Source organism: Lichenostomus cassidix, chromosome 1Aa, assembly GCF_008360975.1.
Source record: "Lichenostomus cassidix isolate B80296 chromosome 1Aa, HeHo_3.0, whole genome shotgun sequence".
NCBI classification, from domain to species: Eukaryota; Metazoa; Chordata; class Aves; order Passeriformes; family Meliphagidae; genus Lichenostomus; species Lichenostomus cassidix.
The window spans coordinates 4,226,336-4,243,087 of record NC_139480.1 but is presented as its reverse complement, the minus strand read 5'-3'; the positions used below and the strand labels follow the sequence as shown (position 1 = coordinate 4,243,087).

General features: G+C 52.0%; 1 protein-coding gene across 4 annotated transcripts in view; it reads right to left on the bottom strand.

Moving 5' to 3' along the window:
• Positions 1-11,346, bottom strand: part of GATA3 (GATA binding protein 3) — a 28,306-nt gene extending 16,960 nt beyond the window's left edge. Inside the window, exons 1-2 of one of the 4 annotated variants that reach the window (XM_085082495.1) lie at positions 11,150-11,346; positions 1,529-2,141 (exon numbers count right to left, since the gene is read on the bottom strand). In XM_085082495.1, coding sequence (XP_084938621.1) covers positions 1,529-1,769 — 241 coding nt within the window. In that variant the 5' untranslated portion in view covers positions 1,770-2,141; positions 11,150-11,346. Of the gene's footprint in view, positions 1-1,528; positions 2,142-2,315; positions 2,759-2,787; positions 3,163-11,149 lie in introns of those variants that run through there. The other 3 variants (XM_085082509.1, XM_085082488.1, XM_085082501.1) reach the window with 3 other exon arrangements.
• Positions 11,347-16,752: the final 5,406 nt, after the last annotated feature.

Genomic DNA, 16,752 nt, shown 5'->3' with positions numbered 1-16,752 from the left:
ATAGAGGCACAGATAGTTACAGGGTGGACAAATATGTTTGCATGGGAGTTCGTGTGTGCCTAGAAAAGCTCCAAACTGGTTTTCACCATACCAAGCATTCGTGAACAATACTGAAAGTCGCTGCTCGAAAGGAAGGGAAGGTGGGTTATACGAATAGAAAGGGTCAAGATTCATTATCTTCTCCAGGAAGTAGCATAGTAAATAATATTCAGGCTAGATCAGAGAGACCGCATTTCCACTTTCTGCTGATATATTGGGGGGAAAAAGAAATGAAAAGGAAAGAAAAGAAAGAGAGGACAAAGGCTGCTGATCCTTAAAAATAATTGTTTTAAAGGGACTAATAGCAGAACAATGCAGTTACTGAGCGGAGCCTAATGCAGGCTCGCACTCAACAAGTTGCTGAGGGCTGGGAGTAGCCTCCTGAACCCGCTCGGCTCCATCTCCACTCTGCTCATCCCGCTTTCTCCTTGATTTTGGGGTTATTTCCACTGCAAACCTCAGGGGTTTAGATTTTGCAGCGACAGAGATCACTGCCCGGCTTCACAAACCACTATCTGTTCTTTTCCCTCCGTTTTTATTTGTATTTTTTCCCTATTTTTTTAACCACACAGGTAAACTCCAGCTATAAGTACTGTCTCTCTCCACTTCATAAAAGATGGCACCAAAGTACTCATCCCTCAGTGGACCTGGGCCCTATTTACCCCACATATTTCACCTCCTTTCTAAGAGTTATGACCCAGGAACAAAATTCACATTGAGGATCATTACCTTCCTGCAGGACCCTCAGGACAACACACCAGGTCTGACACCTAATTACACTACGGGCTATATTTTTTTTAGTTTCTTTCTTAATTTAAACCCACGCCATGGTGCTGCCCTGGGTATGTGTGCAAAACTTTCGACCCAAGCCTAACAAGTGCAAACTAAATAGCCCAAGCGTGAGGACAGCGGGGTCATTTTCACACCCCTGCTCTCCAGCTTGCTTTGCTTCCCCAGAGCAGCTTAATCGTGCAAAAACTAAACACAGTATGAAAACACTAACTGTTAACCTCATTAAAGAGAGGGGGGAGAAAGCAAAGCGAAGAGGAAGGGGACAAGAGGAAGACAACAAGAGAAAGATGAAAAAGAAAGAAATAGAGGGAAGGCGAGCAAGAGTGAGAGGGAAAGAGGTAAGAGAGAGGGAAGAGAGGATGTGAGATAAAAAGAGAGGACGAAAGAGAAAAAAAAGGGGAAAGAAAGGAGCAGAAAGAAAGAAAGCGAAAAGAAAGATAAAAGAAAGAAAGAGGAAAGATAAAAGAAAGAAAGAGAAAGATTAAAAAAAAAGAAGAAGAAATAAAGAAAGTGAAAGAAAGGAAGGAAGCCTGAATTTTTATTTATTTCCAATAAGCCAACCCCAAAATCCACCCGTGACGTAGCTTCCCCGCCGGCAGGAGAGGGTCTGCCCGGCAGCAGCGGGGGGCTCGGGGCAGCGCGGGGCCAGCGGGAGCGGGACAGCAGCGGAGCGAGCCGGGGCTCGGCGGGCACTCACCGTGGTGGGCCGTGGGGTATCTCTGCACCGTGGCTCTCACGGAGTTGCCGTAATACGGCGGGACGGGGTTGCCTTGTCCGTCGATATTAAAAAGTACATCCACTTCCTCGGCGAGAGGATACTGCGTGGGGTCCATGTAGGTATGGCCAAGCGTGGGGTGATGCGAGTCCGGGTGCTGCCCATTGAGCACGGCCGGGTGGTGGTGGCTCACCCACCGCGGCTGGTCCGTGGAGACCTCCATCTTCCGAGCTCGCTGCTCTTCCTCTTCCTCCTCCTCCTCCTCCTCAGCAAGGCGCGGAGGGCTTGAGATCGGAGCGGGAGTCGCCGCCGGAGTTATGCAGGGCGGGGAAAAGTGCTCGGCGAGTTTGGGGGATGTTTCTGGTTAGGCTGGGTTTAAAGTGGAGTGGGGGTTATGGTGATAAGCGATCGATTCCAAAAAAAAAAAAAAAAAAAAAAAAATAAAAAAAGGAAAAAATAAAAAAGGGAAATACTAAAATAAAAAGGGAGGAAAAAAGGGAAAACAAAAAAAAAATCTCGGGGGAAAAATTTCTCTACGAAGTGAGATCCCCTCGTATCTTCCGCTCTGTTGCAGATGTTTCTCTTCTTTGATCACCTGTAACGAGAAAGAGGAAAGGGAAGGAGCAGAGAGAGAGAGAGAGAGAGAGGCAGGGAGAGAAACGTACTTGAGAAGTTCTGAACTTTAGCACCTGACTTTTTAGGCAGGAGAAAACCCATCCCATCCCTCGGCAGCCATCCCTGGGAAGCGCCTGCTCTGCCCTGGACCCACCTCTCCCAGCGCCTCTTTCTCTTTCGCTCTCTCCCGGCTCGGAGCGGAGCCCAGCAGCTCCCACCGCGCTCCTGCCGCCCAGCTCTTACTTTTCCTCGGGTTTGGGGTTTTTTTGGCTTTTTCTTTTTTCTCTTTTTTTTTTTTTTTCCTGGCCGTCGCGGTTGTTTGTTTATTTTTTGATTTGCTCTATTTGCACCTGAGAAGCTCCAGTGGCTCAAGCCGGTGAGAACTTGTGCCAATCGCTGCTGCACAGCCCAGAGTCACTTTGATTGCTCATTAATTATTATGCAAGCGAGAAAAGGGGGAACGGGGGCAAAAGAGAAGGGGGGTGGGGGAAATCGAGGAGGGGGTAAAGCGATGGGAGAAGAGGGTGGGGGTGAAAGGAAGGAGCGAGGAGAAAACGCGGGTGGGGAGAGGCAGGAAAAAGAAAAATTTAAAAAGCGACAAGTTGCTAAAGAAATTCCGCACAAACCTTGGTGGAGAAGCAGTATGTGACCCAGGAGGGATGAAGCTGAAAGTGCTTGATCAGATCAGATTGTGCTCGCTCGCCCTATTCTTTTTTCCCCCCTACTTTTTTTCTTCCCCCTCTCTCTCTCTCCCTGTTTTTTTCTTTTTTTTTTCTTTCTTTTTTTTTTTTTTTTTTTTTTACAGGGAAGGCATTCTTTCTGAAAGGAGCAGGATGGCGCCAGCCGGCTCAGTGCTTACAGACAGCTGTGGCGAGACGCAACTTAAGGAGGTTCCAGTGTCATAAGCCCGGGGGAGGCGGAGCCTGAGGAGGGGACCGGCCGGGCGCTCCGGCCGCCCCCGCGCTGCCCCCGCGGGAACCCCCCGGCAACGACTGCTGGGCATTTCCCCCCGCCTTTTGCTTTATTTATTTTTTTTTAATTTTCTATTTTTTTTTTTTTTAAGGGGGAAATTAAGTTTTCCCGCTGTCCCAGAAACTCTGCGAGTGGCCAGTCCGGAGAGATGGTGCGTGGAGGGGACGGGTTGGGTTGTCCCGCGGCCAGCCCGGGGGATGCCAGCGGGCTCGGAGCCCCCAGGAGCGGGATGCGCCGGCAGGTGCAGCACCCGGGGGGCTCCCCCGGAATAAAGCTGCCTCGTCCAGCGGCGCGGCTCAGAAAGGATTTAATTATTGCTATTTTTAAGGATACGAGAGCACAGCGATGGCCAAGTTTGGACACACCATTCGGGGGTGTTTAGGGGTTGTTTTTCCCCCCTTCCCGCCCCGCTGGGGACCCCGGGATGGGCAGGACGGGCCGGGAATGCCGCGGGGGGCAGCGGGACGGGACCCACCGGACCCCCGGGAGCCGCGGCCGGCCACGCCCCCTCCGCGGGATTGACCAATGGGCGGCCGGCAGGAACTGGGGCGCCGGCTCCGCGCGGCGCTGATTGGCTGAGGACCCGCGCCCTGCCGGCCCGCGGCGGCGCTGATTGGCTGCGAGCCCGAGCCCCGGCGGTGCTGATTGGCTGCGGGCCCGCGCCCCGCTGGCCGCGCTGGGCGCTGCGTTGAGCCAGGGCATCCCCTAGCGGCACCCCGGGGTCATCCCGGCGGGACAGGGACAGGGACAGGGGACAGGGGACAGGGACAGGGGACAGGGGGGACAGGGACAGGGAACAGGGGACAGGGACAGGGGACAGGGACAGGGGACAGGGGGGACAGGGAGAGAGCAGGGGGACCAGGGAGGATGAGGGAGACCGGGTGGGAAAAGAGAGAGAGACAAAAGGCGCGGAGAGAAAGGAAAGATGAGGGAAAAGGGAAGAAGAGAAGAAAAAAGGGAAGAATGAAGGGAAGGAAGAAAGAGTAAGAAAAGTAAGAAAAAGGAAAGAGGAAAAGAGAGGAAAGAATAAGAAAACACGAAAAGAGAGGGGAAAGGAAAGGAAAAAGGAAGGAGGAAAGGAAAGGAAAGGAAAGGAAAGGAAAGGAAAGGAAAGGAAAGGAAAGGAAAGGAAAGGAAAGGAAAGGAAAGGAAAGGAAAGGAAAGGATAATATTAGTTTTTTCAAAGCGCTAGAACAAGTCACTCACTGGGTGCTCTGCACGCTGTCTCCGCACGCCGGCAAGAGCGCGTCAGCCCGGGTGCGGGACGGAGCGCCTCTCCGGAGTTTTTATACCGGGGGGTCTGACTAAAACCCGAGACTCTGCAGCTCCAGGGCCGAAGCCCCGCCGGGGCCTCCCCCGGTGAGCGGGGCCGGGCTGGCTGAACCTGCTGCCGGGAGCTGGGTTCGCTCCTCGACGGCCGGCGGAGCCAAGCCTCCCGTCAGAGGGATGCAGGGACAGACGGACGGACGGATGGATGGGATGGATGGATGCTTCGGATCCTCCAGGGAGCCCATTTTAAGCACGGGTTTCAGCCCCCGGTGCAGCCCACCGCCGTTGGGCGTGGGGACAGAGGTTTCACGCGTGAAAGATGCGCCGTGGGCACGCACATATTTATGTATATATTTTTTAAAAAGAAGCCAGCCGGGAAATGTGTAAGAATGAGAAGCAGCCCTGCTTTAGGGTCTGTGCAGCCCAACAAGAAGGGAACTGGGGAAACGTGCCGGATGGGGAGCGCTGAGGACAGTGGACGAGCCGGGATGGGGTGGCAGGTCGCCCCCCCACCCTGACCTGTCCGGGGCACCGGGCTTGGCGCTCCCCCGCTCTGTCCAGCCTGGCCGACCCCGCCGGGACAGAGCGTCGAGCCCGGGGGGAGCGGGGACCTCTCCCTGCAGCCCATCAGGGGGATGGGGAGAAGGGGGAGACAGCAGGGGGATGCTCATGGCCCTCTCCGAGCTGGGGGTTTAACCCGCTCCGGGAAACTCGTGTTTCCCCGCTCTCCCCTCAGAGGAGGCGCTTCGCCTGAAGGTTTTTTAATTTTGCGGGGTCCCCCCTCCTTTCCATACTCCAGAAATCGAGGTGCACTGGAGGGGGGAAACGGAGGGGGAAAGTGCGGGATTTTTCCTGATTAATTTTCCGGGATGCCCCACGGCAGCTGCCCCGGACGCCCCGGTGGGTGGGGGGCTGGGGTGTCCCAGCACCAGGGTGGCCTCCTGCCCATCCCTCCTCCGGGAATGGGGGATTTCTCTAAGGAGGACAGTGGAGAGGCGAGCAACGTTCAGGAGCACATTTCCTCTTCACGACCCCCTCCCAGCTTTAAGCGTTTTATGGATGTGAGGGCGAAAGGTCTCCCCGGGATTTGCCTCTTTATCCCCGCTCCCCAAATTTCCTCACAGCCCAAGCACATCCTGCGGGCGAGAGGGGTTTCCCAACTCTTGGGAAAAGTCACTTTGTGTCTTTTAACATTTTGCTGGGTGCTTAATGCGAGCTGAGCTCTTCGGGCAGGTGAGCTGAGATTCCCACCCCCGCTCCCTCCGGCACTTACAGCCCTGAGACCTACAGCCGTGGGATCACAGGAGGGGAATTTCCATCCAGAGGTCACAAAATTGCCAAGCCATTTTAAAACGTGCCTTTAGCCCTGTCCGGAGGTAGTGAGGAAACCGCTTGCCTTCAGCTGTTTGGAGGGCAGGGAATTATTAATGCAAAATAAAATTAATAAAGTAAAAAAATCAAAATAAGTAAAATAAAATAATAAATCAACAGCTACACCAAGTCAAATCAATGGAGGGGGGGGAAAAGAAATGGGAACAGCCCTGAGGGCTCCGTCCTGCCTCGACAGGGTGGCACGGCGAGACCCTGTTCCCCGCCCGTCCCTCGCAGTCACAGCCCCGGTTGGGGAAGACACCCGCTTTCAAATCTAGTTTGCTCAGGCTGTTTCTTTATTTTCAACCCGTCCTAGATAGACTCGATCTTCCTATCCCACTCCCAGAAGGGAGGAAGTTATGGTGGGGAGGCCAAAAACACCCCCCCCCAAAAAAAAAAAAAAGCGGAGGAATATTTAAAAAAAAATATATAAAATAGAAGAGCAAATCCATCATTTTCCGCGTCCGCTCAGATTATCCTGTGATCCCCGGGGGTTTTGCGAGGAGCGCTGGCCTTGACCGTCCTTTTCCCAGGCTGTGGCCTCAGATCCATCACCTCGGCCCCCCTGGCAGCCCCCAGCAGGGTTTCCAGTGACAGCTCGGCGTTAATAGGAGCCCATTGTTGCAGCAATTAGCCCCAAGCTCGCCACCAGCCGCCAGATAAGGGTCGGGGGCTCGGGGGTTAATTCTGCCGGGGGGGGAAAGGGGGCTTCAGGGAGCGGGGCTCCAACATCCCTCCTAGCCCGGGGAGGGATGGGAGGAATGGGGATAACTTTGCCTCTGAAAGGTCACGAAGAAACATTTTGGACACTTCAGTGTCACTTAGAGACTCAAAAACGGAGAAATTAAAAAAATAAAATCAACAACAGAACCCCGAACTCGGTGGGTTGGGGTGGCCACCGAGACTATGCTCCCCTAAAAATGACCAGTCAAAGGGCACTAAAGCTGCAGTCCCCAACCCCTTTTTTATTAATTCTTTTTTTTTTTTTTTTTTTAAATCTCCCTCACGTCTTGCTGTTAAAATAGATACAGGGAAGGTTGTTCTGGAGCGGGGACCCAGGGCCAGCCTCTCCTCCGTCCTCGCTGGTGCCCACCGCCCGACTGGCACCTCGGGGCGGGGACAGCCAGCCTCCCCCTTCTCTTCTCCCCCCTTCTCCTTTAGCCCCCTTTTAAACGACAATTGACTGAAAGGGGATTAAGTTACGTTTGTCGGGCTGGGCTTTTTTTTTTTTTTTTTTTTTTTTCAGGGTACCAGAATAGTACAGGTAAAGCTGTACAAACAGCCGGGAGCGAGGAATCGGGGGGTTACAGAGAGGACACGGCCCAGGGCAGAGCTCCGAAGATTATTATTAATTTTTTTTTGCCTGTGTACAGCAACTTGCTGTCTTGCCGAGGGAGAGAGACCCGGGGTTGTGAGCCCATTGCCACCTCCCCGGCTGGGACAGCCCCTCGTGGGGCACGGAGCCTGCCAGTCCCCGGGACAGCCCCGGCGGGAGGGTTCTGGGCCCTGGTCAGGCTGCTGAGATAATCTCGGGTTAAACAAAGGCTCAGAGAAGAGGGAATATTTTGTTTTCCTCTTTTTTCCCCCCCGCTTCGTCAATCAGGCAGGAATTATGATCCGTTTCCCTAAGGCCACCCCCCCTTTATCACTAGAACGGCAAATTAGCATCCCTCCAGCTAGGAGCTTGGCAAAATAATAATAATAATAATAAATACTAGTCAAAGAGAAAGAGAGACTGGCATTTCTGCCTCTCCCCTTTCCCATCTCACATGAGCCTTCCCCTCCGCTTCGAAACCAGCCACATGGGTGGTTTTCCTTTTTTTTTTTTTTATCTCTGTCGCTCTTTTTCTTTCTTTTTTTTTTTTTTGTTAGTATATACCTACATATTTCCGTTCTCTTCTATTAATTCATTTATCTCCCCTTCGTGAAGATCGGGAGGAAACATAAACACGCACACAAAGAAGTGCAGAGCCATGCAAATTCAAAGAGAGAACAAATCATCGGCTGATTACACCGGGTCCAATTTTCAATTTTTTCTCCCTTCGTGCAACACCACTCACCACAGACGCACACACTTTTTTTTTTTTTTCCAGCTCAAATGATGCTGGGGAGGGGGGGAAGAGAGGGGGAAAACCCTGCTCTGCCGTAGATAAGAAATTCGAAGAATTAAAATTGGGAGGAGAGAAACTGGGACTTTTCTTTCCCCTCCTCCACACCCCCCCCCCTTCTTTGAAGCTGAGAGAAGGGCGACTGCCCCGGGACACTGCAGGAGTAAAAAAAAAAAGAAAAAAAAAAAAGAAAAAAAAAAGGTCTGAGAAAGATCAAAAACCGGCTCCGCAAGTCCCAGGGGCGACCTCTCCCCCCGACACATTCCCCAAACTGCGCGGCAGAGGAGCGGAGAGGAGCCGGGCAAAGGGCCGAAGGGGAGGGGGACTCGTGTCACCCTGCTGCCGGTGCCCCGTGCCGCTCCGGGATGGCAGCATCGAGGCACAACCTGCTCCCTTCCCTCCCTCCTTCCTTCCTTCCCTGCCTCCTCAGACAGCCCTGCTTTCCAGCTCAACCCGGTAAGTCCCTTTTGTCCCTTCCCCCCCCCCTTTTCCTTTCTCAGACAGCAAAAGGGTACTTTGGCGAGGGGTTCTCCTTCTCCCTTTTATTCCGCATCCCCATTTTACCCCATTCTCCCATTTTCCCCACCTCTCCAGGCTCCCGAGCTGCGAGCGGATCATCGCCGCGGCACCGGGCAGAGATCCCGAAAGGCTTCGACCCCACAAACGCAAAAATAAGAGAAGAAAAATGGCAGCAAACAGCCTGAACGGCCACTCGAAATTACGGCGAGGCTAAAGTAGTGCTCAAGGGAAAAAAAAAAAAAACAAAAAAACCCAAAATGACAAAAAAACAAACCAAGGAGGGAGGAGGGAGAGTCGGTTTATTTCGGATTTCTCGATTTTGCTTTCTCTCCCAGGACCATTTTGAGCGATAGATTTGAAGGCGAATTGAAGCATCTTGCAAGCTTTAAACCCGGCAAGCGCCGTTTTCCTCGCACCCCACGGAGAAGGTGAAGCTGCCGAGGTGTTTAAGGACTTTTTTAAATTTTTTTTTTTCTTCCCAAAAGCAGAAATTACCCCGGCACTTAGATAAAGAAGAAAACACAAATCGCACGGCGGCTGGCGTGAGAGGAGGCGGCAGAATTAACATTAGCTCCTTGATGAGACGCAGGGGCACATCCCAACCTCCCAGCATTAAAACCGGAGCGATTCACTCCGGGAAGCGCCCGGCTGCTGTCAATTTAAATCCCTCCTTGCACCCCTGCAGCCCCCAAAACAAACCCCCCGTGTCCCCAGACCCCACCGGCTGTCATTCCCCACGACACGCAGCCCCGCACGGTGACAACCCACTCGGTGAACGTGGGACTCGCATTTACCGTCAGAGGCTCGGAAATTCAAATCGTGCCGAGGGTGTCAGATAAGACACCCTTTTCGTCCTAAAGAGAGGACTAGCGCACCCCAAATTCCCCTGAGGAGCACAGACAGACACCTCGAGGTGCTGTCCCGCCCCCGTCCGAGCACAAGGCGATGCCCCCCGCATCCCGGGGGGCGAGAGGAGCCCCCAGCCCAGTGTTCCCCTCTTCATCACCCCCCTCCCGACCTGCCCATGCCGGGAAACACCTTCTGGTCTTAATTTCCCCCTTGAAATTAAAACACCCCCCTCGGCTCTGCAAAAAATAACTCACATCCCCGGGAGAAGGAAGGGTTTCGCCCCAGCCGGGAGCAAAATGCCGCGGCGGGGTGGGGGTAGACCTTCCCTCTCCCCTCCTTCCTTCCTTCCTTCCCGAGAGCCTGTTTCGCCTTTCCCGGGTTGCCGGGACCCTCTCTGTCCCCCTGTCTGTCCCGGGATGCATCCCGGAGCACCGGGAGGTGGGAGCGGTGTCAGCAGCAGCCCGTGCCCGCGGCACCGCCGGGTCCCTGCTCCCCCGCTCCGCACCTGCGGCCCATAAATAATGGAGAAAACAAGCAGGGCCGGTGGTTATTAATTATCCGGTTTCATTAAAATCCGTCACCCGGAGCCCGCTGCCTGTGTACGGACACGTGAAGGTAAGAGGAGCTGGGATGGATGGATGGATAGATAGATAGACAGACAGACAGATAGACAGATAGATAGATATAGATTTTCTCCCCTTTCTGCTTGCAAAACGCTAGATGACAGAAAATGTGAATTTTTTGACAGCACTAGCCGTTCCCATTGCTCCCTCCCGAAACATCCTCCGCACGGCTTGGAGGATGAAAAATTTTTCTCCAAGGCGGGGAAGGAGGAGAGAGATTTAAATCCAGGGATGCCGGGAGACAGAGAAAACTTTCCTCTCGTCTCTCAGCCCCCAGACCTCTCGGAGCCCAGGACGGCCCAAACCAGCCCGGCCCAGCCCGGCTCGGCTCGGCTCGGCCCGCGGATCCCCGCAGCTGGACCAGGAGCCGCGGGGAAGGTGCTGGTCCAGCCCCGGGGCGAAGCCATCTCCCTCCTCATCCCAGCCTGCCCTAACCACACACCTCTGGGGTAGCTCTGGTTTGGGTTTCTAACGTATAAAAAGGAGAAATATCTGCGGAAAGATCGTCCAAATTGGACTGTGTTTCTTCTGATTCTAGAAGCATAATATTCTTGTTATATATTATATGCCAGATATTTTAACCTGAACATATAGAGAACTACATATATAGGGTATATTTGGGATTAAGCAGCACAGATCGACCTAACAGAATCAAATCAAATCGGAATTTTTTGTGGGAAGAGCACAGAATCGCAGCCATCGGCACACGCCTGCCCGCATGAATATCGCTGTACACAGTGTGATTCTCAGAGTATGTGTGTTCGGATATACTATATATATATATATATGTATACGCACACAGGTACGAAGCCAGGCACAGAAAGGCCGCGCATATCCCACAGATATATATCCCTTCCCGTCATGAGATTATCATTTCACATCCCAGCTATGTTACCGCCGTGTCCCACCTCGCAGCCCCCGCTGCCCCAGCCTCACTCCTTTGCCCCCAACACCCACGGGTAAAACGGCTTCTTCTCACTCGCTTCCCAAAAATCTCTCCCTCCCGGATCAAGGGGGCTTTCCCCAAGGTCACCGGGAAAATTCAATTCTCCCCTCCATACACCCCAAGCAATAAGGGGGGGTCTGGTTGAGTTTCAAGTCCTTTGAGCCGAGCTGCCCATCCTAATGCCCTCCACGTGGAGGAGTAAAAGAAGGGTGAATTAAAAAAAAATTAAAAAAAAAAAAAAGAAAAGAAAAAAAGGGGAAAAAAGAAAAAAAGAAGAGGGTAGGGTGGCGGCGGGGGACACACACACACAGACAAATCGGTGTTCACTGACCTGGGCAGATGCTTTTGATTTTGTCCGGTTCCGCTGGAGCGCTCAGAGCAGGAGTGCGGGAGGAGCGGAGCCGCTGCTGGCATGTCGCAAGCTCCCACCGAGGGGGAAAACCTGGGGGAGCCGCATCCTCCGAACGCCCACCCTTGCCCTCCTCCTCCTCCGGGCTGGGCTGAAGATCAGAGCTCTTCCGGGTTGGGAAAGGGCAGAGAAGGAGTGAGAGGAATATGATGGGCCATTTCTTTACACACCCATCGATGGGGCGGGGAGGTGGAGGTGGGGGGGACAGGGGCAGGGCCAGGGGGACGCGCCAGGTACGAGGGCTCGCAGCGGTGTGAGCGTGATGTAACCCGTCCCGGGAGCGACTGTCAGTGCCGGGAACGCCGGGAAGCGAGAGGGGGAAAATATAATTAAGCTTATGATCGTACGAATAACGCCGGGGCTCGCTCCGCTGCATCGAAAGCTTTCGAGGAAAAGTGGTGACATTAGCGACAAGGGGCTGATTCTTGCCCTCTGTATCCCCTTCTCCTCCGGGGGGATTTTTAATGACCCTATTTTCCTTTCTTATTTATTTTGTTTTTATTTTTAATATGTGTCTGTGTAAGGCTTCGCTTTCCAGACAGAAAAAAGAAAAAAAATGGACACGCATCCCCTGGCGCTCCGAGAACGGGGTGGGACCACGATTGTTCCCCCTGTCTCCCACTCCTCCTCGGGACGAGGAAGGCTCCCAGCAGCGGGCAGGAGCGCAGCACCTCTTCAGGGAGACACCCACCGTAGGGGTCCCAGCCCTGGGGTCTATTTGTCCCCCTGTGTGTCCCCTCAGAGCCGCGCGGCTTTGAACGCGGGGCCGATGCGGAGCGGAAGGGACGGGCCGGGGGATCCACAGCCCCCTGCCCGCTCCTCAGCCTCCCTTCCCCGCCACCACCTGGGGGTTTTACAGGGCTGGGGAGTGGAGGGAAGATAAACACCCTTTCCCTGAAGTGCTGTAGGGGCAGGAGAAGCCCAGCGAGCTGTGGTCACGCTGCAGGCTCCGGAGGATGCCCCAGATCTTTCAACTGTGAGGAGATGGAGGAGCCGACGGGGGAGCACACTCTGATTTTCCACATTAATCCCCCCACTCGTGTCACTCCCCAAAATCTAATGCTGCAGCCTCAGCGTTCTCCCCCGTTACCCTTGATCCTCGGGCAGGTTTGCCTTCAAGAAAACTTCCCCGCGTTTCATCATATACATGATGATAAATGTACTCGCCAGGGTGGGTGCTCATTTCGGAGTGGGTGCGTGGGTGTCCTGCCACCAAAACCAGACAAGACACGGAGGACCAACCTGGGGGAGGAGGAGGGAGGAATTATCCACGGAAAACACGTCCGGGAATGGCCATTTTGCCGGGATGGGCAGCCGAGTGGGAGAAGTGGGGAGGGGGAAAAACATCCCCCACGCCCCACATCCACCCCTGGAGTGAAATGCTCCCTCGGGAATAAACCCGGAATAAAGCTTTATTTCCAGGGTTAAAGCAGGTGAGTGCAGCAGACCCCAGGCCCCACGAGTGGGATCCCCGCTGGTGCTGGGGGGATGCAGAGCCCTCCCTGGCCCAGCTCCGCGGTACCCGGCGGAGACCCCCAGGGCGCATCCCGGCTGCGCTTCCGAAAGTGGGGCAAAAATTGGTCACTTAGGGGAAAAAAAAATATATATATATATGTATATACACACACTCCTGGTCCTGGAGGGATATTGTTGGGTTTTTCTGCTGACGTTGGGAGTTCGCTATCGCTGCTTCTAGAGTGACTCTCTGTGAGGTGAAAGGTAACGCGATCACCTCCCAATTCTATCTTTAGAAAACACATTCAATTAAGGTAATAACTTAAAGCTCATTAGAGCCGCGAAGGGAACCTTCCCACCTCCAAACACCGATGGAAACAGCTCGGACACCCCAACAGCGGGGGGAGGAGGGTTGAGCCCATCTACCATCTACAAGAAGTGTGCCTTTTGCTAAGGAAAGCCTTCGAAAAAGAGGATTCTAAAACCACGAGGCTTGTGCGGTTGGACTCAGCCGTGTGGACGAGCCGGGGATAAATCCTCGCGGGATAAGGGATAAAAAAATAAATAAATAAAGGAGAATGCGGCTGAAATCACTCGGGGGGTGTGTTCCTCATCATAGGGCTGGGAAAATCCCTGCCAAATCTTCTGCTCCCCAAAACAGCGCTGCGGGAGGGAGACGAGATCAACCTGGAAGATGTTGCCGGATCCCTCCAAAACTGCCCAAAAAATAAAAAAAAAAAAAAGAAAAAAGCTGTAGGAGGGAGCTAGATCTGGGCTGTCTGAGCACATCGTGGGAGTGGGGGGTGGGGGGCGAGGTAGGGAAACGAAAAATGAAGGATCCTCCTGCAAAACCGCTCGGGAAGACGGCGGAGATGGAGACCCAGCACTATTGTCTCTGTTCCTCCGGCTGGGGCTCGCTGCGGGGCGGGAGGGGACAGAGGGAATTTGGGCACAAGCGCAGGCGCATCCCCACTCATCCCCCCCTCCCGCATCCACCCTGCACCGCCAAGTTCATTTCCAGCCACGACGGCCGGTGATTCAAAGGTTAAACATAACTAATGAGGCTTTAAATGGCACCCGGGGTTTATCATAAATATCACAGACCTGCCTCGATGCCTGCAGTTGAGGTCCGAATATACGTTCAAAGCAAGAGTCAGATGCCCGAAGGTCATTTAAATAAATAAATACACGGAAAAAAACATAATAAGCACACATACATACATATATATCTATATATACTTATTTATATGGAATATATATATATGTGGAATATTTATGTGGTGTGTGTGTATGTACATATATATATTCCATATAAATATATCTATAATAAATTTTTCCTTGCGTTTTCCAACTTGCTAGAGGAGCCTGTGATTCTCCCACTGCATGTGGCTGATCCCACGTCTTGCTCTCCCCCTGGCACACATTTGGACGGGTATTCACCGAAATAAATACCTACACACACACACACAATCGATTTCGGCTCCGCCTGAACCAAGATTTGCAGTGGAACCCTCCGTAAATAAAATCCATACGTTATTGTTAGGGATAACCGCTCTGCTGGCTGCAGAGAGGAGGTTGGGGATGTTTTATTTGCTATAATTAAACTGCCTGGTCTGCTCTGGAAGAAAACCCACCCTCTCTGCCCCCACCCAGGGGAAAAGTTTCCAATAATCAATAATTCCCCCTTCCTGGGCTGTGCAAACACAGTCTCAGAGAGGTTATTTTTTAATATCACCGTTGCAATCTGCGTTTCCAAGGAGGGGAAGAAAGCACCCTCCGTCTTGATCTCCCCAAATCAGGCGCTTTGGCATTGATCCTGCGCTTTGTGTGTGCAGAGTATATTCGCTTTAAAACGATTTCCATTAAACGCGGCCGCCTACATCGGTAGGATCGACCTAATGACTTTGTGGGAGCGCTGGGGAGGCAGAGCGGGGCTGGGGGGAACCCTCGGAAATTAAAATAATCGCCCCCCCCACCCCCTTTCTCCCTCCGTCCGCATCTTCCATTCACCCAAATCAGGGACTTGGGAATAAAGTCAAAGCCAGACCCCAACAAACCAAACAGCCGCAATTGTAAATTCCTATCCATTACAACCAAGGTGCAAAATATATTTATAAAAATATATAAAGCACGTGGAAGAGGAGAATTTTAATTAAATCTTACTGCGGCTCTAACAACATCGAAGTGATATTTCATTCGGAGCCCGCCTCTTGCTTGTGTTTTATAGCGTTTTCTTGCCTCTGACTTTTTTTTTTTTAAATATTAGACGAGGTACAGAATTATAAATGACTCTTTCCTTATCTGTGCTGCTCACATATCCAGGATCAGAGGAGCTGATTAAGAAAGAAGTCAGAGGCAACGTTGGATTCATAATGATTCGGAATAATGAATCCTTATCTCTGCTTTCCAGATTATCACCCTTTCAGCTCCCAATGTTTTGTTACATGGGATAATTTATTGCATCTAATACATCACAATGAATCTGATGGCGGAAAGCGATGGGCAACGCTGGGGGAAAAAAAAATTCGTGGGTCCTTATTTTAGTTTAGTTTCATCCTGGGGGCAGCGAAACTGATTTTTTTTTTAATTGGGAAAATATAAGGTAAATCTGATAATAATAATAAAAAGAAGTTGGGGGGAGATGATGAGGCGCTTTAATTAGTGTGTCACTTTCAGACTGAAATTAAGAAAATCGACCGGAGCTTCTCCTCTCGGTGGCTCCGAGATCCTAATTTTACATGATTTATTTTTTATTTAAGGGGGAGATAATGCATCATAAACATTGAATAAAGCACGAAGCCGGGTTAAGATAAAACACAATTTGCATCTCTCTTTCCCCCCCTCCTTTTTTTTAAAGGGAGGGCTGCCAATAATGTTCATTTTTTTTTCTCCCCGCCCCGTTGCCAAATAAATACATGCATAGCAAAAAATCGATAAGATTTCTGTGAGGATTCTCTCTCCCCTCTCTCTCCCTGTGTCTCTGCCTCCTTTTTTTTTTTTTTTTTTGTTAAGGCATTTCTCATAAACTGGAGAAACTCCGCGTGTTGCTTTGTATGCAAATGAACGCAGCGCTGTGTTTCTGGCTGCAGAAATGAAATAAGGGATGGAGGGCGGGAGTTGGGGGGGGGAAACATCCACCTGAAATTATTGATATTCGTGTGCCTGAGGAGGGGAAGATCTGCTGATATTTTGCTGGATTTGAATGTATTCGTTTGAATCCTCGAAGGGAAGCAGCAGCCGGGCTTTGCCTCCTCACCTGCGCAGGGAAAAGCTGCATTTCAAACATTTTCTGTGGCGAAAAAAAACCCCTCTGCTCCGTTCTGAGGGATGGGGGGGAGGAGGGAGGGATTCCCACAGCAGTAACAACTCAGCCCAAAACTTGATCTCAACAAAAATCACCGCAAGGGTCAAACCCGATGCCGGGGTTTGGGATAACCCTCTCGAAACCCTGCGAGGGGCTGGGGGATCCTCCCGACCCCTGCCAGAGCATCCCTGCTTCGGAGAAAATGGTGCCTGAAATCCTCTTCGTGGTCAATTTGCTGCGTCTCGATTGTTTTGGGGTTTTTAGGTTTTTTTTTCCTTTTTTTTTTTTTTTCTTTGTGTGCAGGCACTCCTGATGCTAAAATTTCTGGGGACAGGTGCTGGCAGCTCTGTTCTGCCTTGGTTTAAGTTTCCCTGGCTCCCTCTCATCCCTTCTTGGCTCTCACGGCGCAGGGACGGTGTTTAATCATTAACCAGGTCTAGCACGGTCCTTTTTTCCAGGAAGCGAGAGCCGCTTCGAAAATGAGGTTGAAAAATAACTTGCTTTCCCCCTTTGCCTAAAGGGAAAGGCTCCCACCTGAGGTTTGGGGTGGGGGGAATCCCACGCCGCCCCCTCCCCGCTAGAGGTTCATCATTTCACATGCGGGGTTTCACAAATCCCCTCCAAACGCTAATCTCGGCTTCCCTACTCTTCCTCCGCCGCATATTCTGTGCAATATTTGTCAAGGAATTTCAAGTATCAATTATAACCGCAATTTTTGATATCCCCACCTCCTCCCCCCCAATTTGAAGTGTAGATGATTCGATAG